This window comes from Lolium rigidum, chromosome 2, assembly GCF_022539505.1.
Source record: "Lolium rigidum isolate FL_2022 chromosome 2, APGP_CSIRO_Lrig_0.1, whole genome shotgun sequence".
NCBI classification, from domain to species: Eukaryota; Viridiplantae; Streptophyta; class Magnoliopsida; order Poales; family Poaceae; genus Lolium; species Lolium rigidum.
In genome coordinates, this window is record NC_061509.1 from 40561757 (window position 1) to 40569961 (window position 8205).

The 8205-nt window shown below is 46.2% G+C and overlaps 2 protein-coding genes across 2 annotated transcripts; both read right to left on the bottom strand.

Moving 5' to 3' along the window:
• Positions 1–284: 284 nt before the first annotated feature.
• On the bottom strand, positions 285–1605 carry LOC124689563. Its single transcript, XM_047223075.1, has one exon. The coding sequence runs from the start codon at positions 1603–1605 to the stop codon at positions 367–369; it is 1239 nt and encodes a 412-aa protein (XP_047079031.1). The 3' UTR covers positions 285–366.
• A 1631-nt stretch (positions 1606–3236) lies between these two features.
• On the bottom strand, positions 3237–7415 carry LOC124689564. Its single transcript, XM_047223076.1, has 3 exons — positions 6287–7415; positions 4882–4980; positions 3237–3591 (listed from the first exon to the last, which is right to left on the bottom strand). The coding sequence occupies exons 1-2, from the start codon at positions 7413–7415 to the stop codon at positions 4928–4930; spliced, it is 1182 nt and encodes a 393-aa protein (XP_047079032.1). The 3' UTR covers positions 3237–3591; positions 4882–4927.
• Between the last annotated feature and the right edge of the window lie 790 nt (positions 7416–8205).

Below are 8205 nucleotides of genomic sequence, written 5' to 3' on the forward strand. Positions count from 1 at the left end.
TACTAGCGATAACAATGTGCCATGATCTAAAATATATCATGCACAAACTCGTAACCGACGCCAAGTCAGCATTCAGTGAGCTACACTAGTACTAATTCCAACAGTTACAAGACTGGGTTTGAGATGTGGCATTAGCTAGGCCACAAAATGAGAGATTGTTTTTTAATAAGAAAGTCTGGACAAGGAACATGCTTGTGTGCATGTTTAGCAGTTCGACCAATGCATGGTCATGGTCCTTAACAAGTCAAATCTATCAAGTAAACCACGTTATGTTTTCTTCCAATGCCACATATTAAGTTGTCTCCAGCACTTTAATTGAACTTGGCAAGCTCCATATGCGAATATAACTAACACATAATGCTTGCACTATGAATAGTTGTTCACAAACCACAACCAAAAAATTAAGCAAACATACAGAAGTTGTAAGAAAAATGCAAGACAACAGACAAGATGCAATGCAAGGGCTAGTATCATACTTGGAAGGTAGTAGCTCATGTAGGGTAGGACGCTAAAGTGTTTTCCAGGCTCATCAACCTTCTTAACCAGCCCAGAACTGAGTTTGATCGTAAATAAGCCTACACCTGAGCTAACGAAGATGACACCCACACCCTCTGCAAAGCCGACCACGAATGGCTTGTCATTGGGATTGGCAACACTGACAGGTATTGTTTTCTCCAGCTCGATGACCCTGTATTGTACCCATTCTGCAGTTTCATCTGCATCCACCTTCCTTGCCCACGTACAAAGGGTGGAACCCTGAATGCAGGCAAAGCCCAGTGAAGTGTAGTTCTCCACTGCCGTGATAGCAATGCCGTGCACCAAGCAATGTTGCGGCGGGTCAATCATGGATAAGCGGTCCTTCCCCAAGTCATACTTGACGATTGCGTTGCCCCGCCGAACAGTGAAGTAGACTGCATCTCCGACGAGGGCGCCTCGCCTCGGCTGGACATAGGGCGTGTAGAAGCGTCCCATGGGTCCATCTGCACGCGCCTCCCGGGTGTGCCGGGCGTAGATTTCGCAGGTGTTGTCGAGGCATACTGGCGAGCTCCACTCGCCCGTCTCTGACGAGTAGACGCTCGCGAGTATGATGTCCTTGTACTCGTGGGTGGCCGCGAAGACGACGCGGAAGGGCCCGCCGCGGCAGTCGAGGTGGTCGCAGCCGTCGGCCGCGCAGAGCACGGCGGCGGAGTAGATGAGCCAGTCGATCTCCTCCGGCTCGGGCGGCAGGTGGTGTTTGTCGCCGGTGACGGGGTCCCAGACGAGGAATCCCGGCAGCATGTGGATGAGGACGCGGCCGTGGCGGCAGTCGAGGGGGCGCGTGCGGCGGCCGCCGGCGCCTGGGTGCGGGAACTCCGGCATTGACGTGGTGGAGGCGAAGCGGGCGGGCGGGTCCCCTTGGAACACCATGAGGCGGTGGAGGAAGCCGAGGAGGGGAGGGGCGCCGTGGAGGTCGCGGTAGCTGCGGCGGAAGCCGGGGTCGCGGATGACGCGGAGCCACGGCTTGCAGACGAGGGCGGCGCGGATGAGGTGCTCGGGCTCGTCCGGCGGGAGGCGGAGGAGGATCTCGGCGGTGACGTCGTCGACCAGCGGCGGTGGCGGCGCCATGGTACGCTCGTGGTTTGGCTGGGATGATTGGGGAAGGGTCCGTCGAGAGCACTTTGCCAGTGAAATTAAAGCCCAAGAGATTTTGTGCAGAGAGAAAGGAAGCCCACGCGTAGGGCCTCCTATTGAGCAATTCCTATTTGTCGCCGGTTGCGTCGGTTAGCAGAGCGACGCGTACCCCCTTCGACGCAACGGGCCAGCCCACCCTGCTCGCGACGCGCACTCGGAGAGAAAGAAGACGATACCAGCGACGACCGGAGGACCTCGCCGCCGATGGGGACGACGCGGCTGACCGCGGCGTCTTCGGCTATGGACCTCACCGCGGCTGGTCGCCGATGGAGGTGAGGAAGAAAAGCTTAGGGTTTAGGGTGGGGGTGTGGTGGCCGACGACTTAGGGTTCGGGGGTGGTGCGGGAAGCTCGCTGGAACTGGCAAAGATGGGGAGTTTTGATGGAAGTCTAGGGGCGGTAGTGGACTGGCGGAGGACGAGGAATCGAGCAAGGCGGGGCGCCGAGGCGGTATCAGATAGGAGCACCCCTCCTATTGGCCGCTTTGTGCAGCCCCGAAGCTTGACACAGCTAAAGAGAAAACGAGCCGGGCCGGCCCATTTATCGGTAGGTCGCACGTTCCCCTGTTTCGGTTTTCTAGGGTTCTCTGTTATTGGGTTTTTTGTGTTCATATTCAAAAATTGTTCAAATTTGAAAATTGATTAAATTTGAAAATTTTCAAATTTAAAACTTGTTCAAAACCGAAAGAAGTTAAAATTAAGAAATGTTAAAAACTGAAAATTGTTAAAAATTAAAAAGGTCTAACTTTAGAAAAGGTCAGATTAAAAAATGTTCAAATTTGAAAAATGTCCAGATCAAAATATGTTCAGATCGAAAAATGTCCAAGATTTATAACACTTCAGATTACAAAATTTTCAAAACTAAAAGTTATTATTTTGGAAAATCTGAATATTTTTGGGTTCTGAACATTTTTTTTAAAACCGAAAAATGCAGAAGAAAAACATGTGCTGGTAGCAAAATAGCATCATTCCTTCCTAATGACAAACAAATTACCAGACTAGCATTTCCACTGAACAAATATAGATTCAACTTATTGAGTTTTCGATGCACAACTGGATCAGCGCATGCAGCTAGCTCAAGGTAGATGCATACATAATCAAATAACTACTGAAAATAAGTTTGTGAATGTTAAACCAAAGGCGGTTATCAATGGGGAATCCATGCTATTGCTTAGGCCTTGGTTCATCTATCCCAGTCCTGATTATTCAGCATTTTACAAGGAGAAGTGAAACATTTATCTCTTCAAAACTAATAAAATAATCCAAAATTTAGGCAAGCGCTATCCTACACAACTCAAAGAACTGTAAAAGCCAGACCTGGTTTAATTTGTCAACTATTTATGCAGTAGCAAGACAGGTGCGATTCAACATGCAGGAGCTTCTTCCCAACTCCCAGGTCGGATTACTGATGCGATTCAACACTCAGTAGTCAGTATTTAGCCACAAAATATCAAGCTCAGAGCCAGATACAAATTCAACAAAAAGTAATAACACACAAAAAAATGGGGCATCAAGGAGTGTATACAGAAACCCGACATTGAAATCTCCACGCTTCATACATAAGGTAATTAAAAAACACATACTAAATTGCACGCAAGAGTTGACAGGTCAGCGTGTCACAAGTTCACAACAGTTGAAGAATGTCTATGGAAATGAGATAACACACAGATGTTAGCAAATGAAGCAATTAATTCCTCCAGGTGCACGGTCAACGCGCCACAAGTACAGTACTAATTAATTGGAGCAAGTCAATGTGCCTACAACCTTCACAACAGTTGAGGAATTGAGACAACAGATGGAAGTTGGCAAATGCACTTGAAAGCTACATAGAGGGTCGATCTCCGCGTCGAGCATACAAATGGAAGAAATTACCCAACAGCCCATTTCTGCATCTCGGGCACCAGGTGTAATTGCAGTAGATACCTGCAGAGTGAGTGATATCATCAGCCCAAGAAACTAGAAATATTCATTCAAGAAAAGCTGTTGGAGTTCACAATCTCTGTATGACTCGAAGAGAAAACATTAGCTTCACAATGTTTGGAAATTGTGCCAAAAGCTCCAAAGTTGAATTGACTCAGCAGTATTAGACAAAACTAACATCTGCAACAGAGAACGACATTAGGTAATCTGTAGTGTGTTGGTACACTTCTGCCTCCAAATATTATAAGATTTTGGCTACACTAGTCTGAATATACACCAAAAGAGGAGTTATATGAGGAGCTCTTGGCCTAGGAAAGCATAAACATCTGGCTAGCTCATAGGCAACTTATAGAAATGTACGAGCTAATTAGTAATAATAAATCGAATTTCATCAACTTCTTGAGGTACAAGCCTCAGGCAAGGGGCCGTGCATCATCTTATTAAATTGATGCTTCCTTCAATCTAAAATGACTGCCATTTTATACTCTGCACAGCGTCAAGGAGTACTTTCATCACTACTTTACTGACAACATGCTAGTAAAACTAACAGATGCTACTAGTTATCTAGCCGTGTCATTTTGATCCTGCGTTTGATATGAGGTACTCCATGGTGGCCAAAACTGAAGAAATTAGACTGCACATAAAGCATAGCTACATATAGTTGGACCAGCCAAATTATATTAGTGGCTAATGCCGAGTTACATATGTATATGCAAATCTTGTGGATAATAAGCGACATGCTGAGAAAATGTTTAACTGAACAGCATTAAACTAGAATAATCATCCATAAAACTACAGTCCAAGCAAAACGATAGACAGAGGTATAAGATGTAGCAAAGGCATACACTTCAAGTATTGTGCCTATCGTTAGTTCATCAAGGTATGACGATGATCCAGAATAAGCAGGAATGTGAAATGGCAAACCTATAAGTCTGTATAAATAAAGGAAATCTGAAAACAAATGCTCAGTTAATGCTACTTACAGCATGCGAATCATACTAGGACTTTGAGATACACAAAACCACGGAAAAAAAAGTTAAAGTTGATGCAGCAACAAGTAAAACTCCAAAAGTAAAACAGAAATATATTCCCGAAGCACAGGAAAGGGTTAGCCCATTTACTACTACTTAGCAGGGACAAACATATGCACACCAGAAAATGAGGTTCTAAGGTCATCCGTCATTGGAGGAGCTAGAGGGGGAAGATCCTACACTAACATAAGGAAAGGATAACAGTACATTATTTGATGGAACAAATCCGATACCCCAACAAACATGCAGAAGTTAAACTTACCTGCTCAACCAGTACATCACAATAGCATATCTAATAGGGCAATCTCTTAAGTATTGTGCGGAAGATCAGCTGCATCATGTCCACCACCATTGCCTGTTTCTGCAAGCATAAGACGTCAACCAACCAATGACAACCAACGAAAAGCCAAACTCATAGCTGTAGCTTGAAAGGCACAACAGTTTTGATACAGCATTAGGAATAGATAAATAAACTGCACCTACCTTCTAAGTTAAAGAATATACTGAAAACAGTATATATTGATGAATATCATAAAAATGAAGAACATGCACACTCAGACTATTAGCTGGTCAGAAGAGACAAGTTATCAATTACTCCATCTGGTTCAAAATAATTGCTTAAAAATGGATGTATCTACACACTTAAACATGCTTAGATAGTTAGATACATCATATTTTGGGCAATTATTTTGAACCGACTGGAGTATTGAACTTGTTCCATGCCATATCAGAATATCCTAGCAAATAATGATCATGAGTTTTCAGATTAGATTATCTTCAAATATTTTTAGCATTAAAATGAAATGAACTCTTTATTAGTATACCCAGGTGTAAATGGACTTGCCACTGGCGACACATTATCTGGAGTGTGATAGAAGGACCAACTATTCATAAAAAAATCTAAAACTTATTCATTACTGATTTAAGATTACTAGCAAGATTAGTAGATACAATCATACTGAATGAAAGAATTAGAACTAGCTCTAAGCTTCCAAATTAAACTATTGATTCAAAGGATTTTCATAGCTAGGGATCTCTAACAATTTGACATGGCAGCAACAATTGATCGTGAGGACTTAAACAATTTTTATTTTACTAAGAAAACAGCTGAACAGAGAATAAACGAGTTGATACTTAACAGTAGCAGCTCTGAAAGAAAAAAAGCAGCAGACTTTGATCAGTTAGTCCTTACTAGCGATAACAATGTGCCATGATCTAAAATATATCATGCACAAACTCGTAACCGACACCAAGTCAGCATTCAGTGAGCTACGCTAGTACTAATTCCAACAGTTACAAGACTGGGTTTGAGATGTGGCATTTAGCTAGGCCACAAAATGAGAGGTTGTATTTTAATAAGAAAGTCTGGAGCAAGGAACATGCTTGTGTGCATGTTTAGCAGTTCGACCAATGCATGGTCATGGTCCTTAACAAGTCAAATCTATCAAGTAAACCATGTTATGTTTTCTTCCAATGCCACATATTAAGTTGTCTCCAGCACTTTAATTGAACTTGGCAAGCTCCATATGCGAATATAACTAACACATAATGATTGCATTATGAATAGGTGTTCACAAACCACAACCAAAAAATTAAGCAAACATACAGAAGTTGTAACAAAAATGCAAGACAACAGACAAGATGCAATGCAAGGGCTAGTATCATACTTGGAAGGTAGTAGCTCATGTAGGGTAGGACGCTAAAGTGTTTTCCAGGCTCATCAACCTTCTTAACCAGCCCAGAACTGAGCTTGATCGTAAATAAGCCTACACCTGAGCTAACGAAGATGACACCCACACCCTCTGCAAAGCCGACCACGAATGGTTTGTCACTGGGATTGGCAACACTAACAGGTATTGCTTTCTCCAGCTCGATGGCCCTGCATTGTACCCATTCTGCAGCAGCTTCTTCTGTATCCATCATCCTTGACCACATATTCAGGGTGGACCCTTGAATGCAGGCAAAGCCCAGTGAAGTGCTGTCCTCCATCGCCATGAGGGTAATGTAGTACATGTCTGGTGTCGGTGGGTCAATCATGGATAAGCGGTCCTTGCTCAAATCATACTTGACGATTCCGTTGCCCTCGCGAACAGTGAAGTAGACTGCATCTCCAACAAGGGTGCCTCGCCTAGGCTGCAGATAGGGTGTGTAGTAGAGACCGTAGGGTGTTGCACCTCCCTCTCGCAGCACATGCCGGGCATAGATTTCGCAGGTGTTGTTGTCGAGGCACACCGGCGCACTCCACGCACCCATCTCTGATGAGTAGACGCTCGCAAGTATGATGTCCTTGACCTCATGGGTGGCCGCGAAGACGACGCGGAAGGGGCCGCCGTGGCAGTCGAGGTGGTCGCAGCCGTCGGCGGCGCAGAGCACGGCGGCGGAGTAGATGAGCCAGTCGATCTCCTCCGGCTCAGGTGGCAGGTGGTGCCTGTCGCCCGTGACGGGGTCCCAGACGAGGAAACCCGGGAACATGTGGAGGAGGACGCGGCCGTGGCGACAGTCGAAGGTGTCGGAGCCCGGGTGGGGGAACTCTGGCACCGACGTGGTGGAGGCGAAGCGGGCAGGAGAATCCCCTTGGATCACCATGCGGCGGTGGAGGAAGCCAAGGAGGGGAGGGGCGCCGTGGAAGTCGCGGTAGCTGCGGCGGAAGCCGGGGTCGCAGATGACGCGGAGCCACGGCTTGCAGACGAGGGCGGCGCGGATGAGGTGCTCGGGCTCGTCCGGCGGGAGGCGGAGGAGGATCTCGGCGATGACGTCGTCGACAAGCGGCGGCGGCGGCGGCGGCGGCGGCGGCATGGTGCGCTCGTGGTTCGGATGAGGATTGGGGAGAATCGCTGGGAAGAGCCGACAGCAGTTTGGTAGTGAGATTAAAGCCCAGGATAGCTAAAAGTGAAAGCCCACTGCACAGAAGCGTCTAGGTAGAAAGCCTACACAGTGCACACAAAAAAGTTCTAAAACCACTCAAAAAAGTTCTAAAAATATACACAGCCATATACGCAGATTCAAAGGTAGTAAAATATACACAGCAAGTACTGATGTTTTCGTCGCGCGGCGGACGCGAAAAAACCGTTTTTGTCCGCGCATCCGTTTGCATCTGGGGGCCTCCAGCCCGACGCATTTCCGCTTTTATGATGTTTGAAAACAACAAAATAAAGAGTTTCGACGAAGCCATAGTTATTACATCCAAATTTTAAAAACTCTACATGAAAATAAGATATTATTTCTCTAGGCATGGTCTTCATGGCCAGCCAATGTCCACTGATGCTTAATCAGATCCGTCTGCAGCCGTTTGCACACGGTCTCGTCAGTGACTTCTACATTCATATGCAGATAGTCCTTCCAAGATAAAGCCACAAGGAGTGACGTAACCAGTTCAGCTTGGAATTTCCAGTGGTTCTCATTGCGGCCATCAGGACGCTCGTTCTCAACCCTTTTCACTATTCTCGTCGTCCCCGTGAGGATAATGATGCTCCTCCTGACATGCCCTCCACCTCTGGTGTGATGTCCTCTCCGTTCGAGCCGACTCATCATCTTCGTGCTCGTCCTCGTCCTCCTCCCGATCGATATTCTCCCACTCACTATGGTC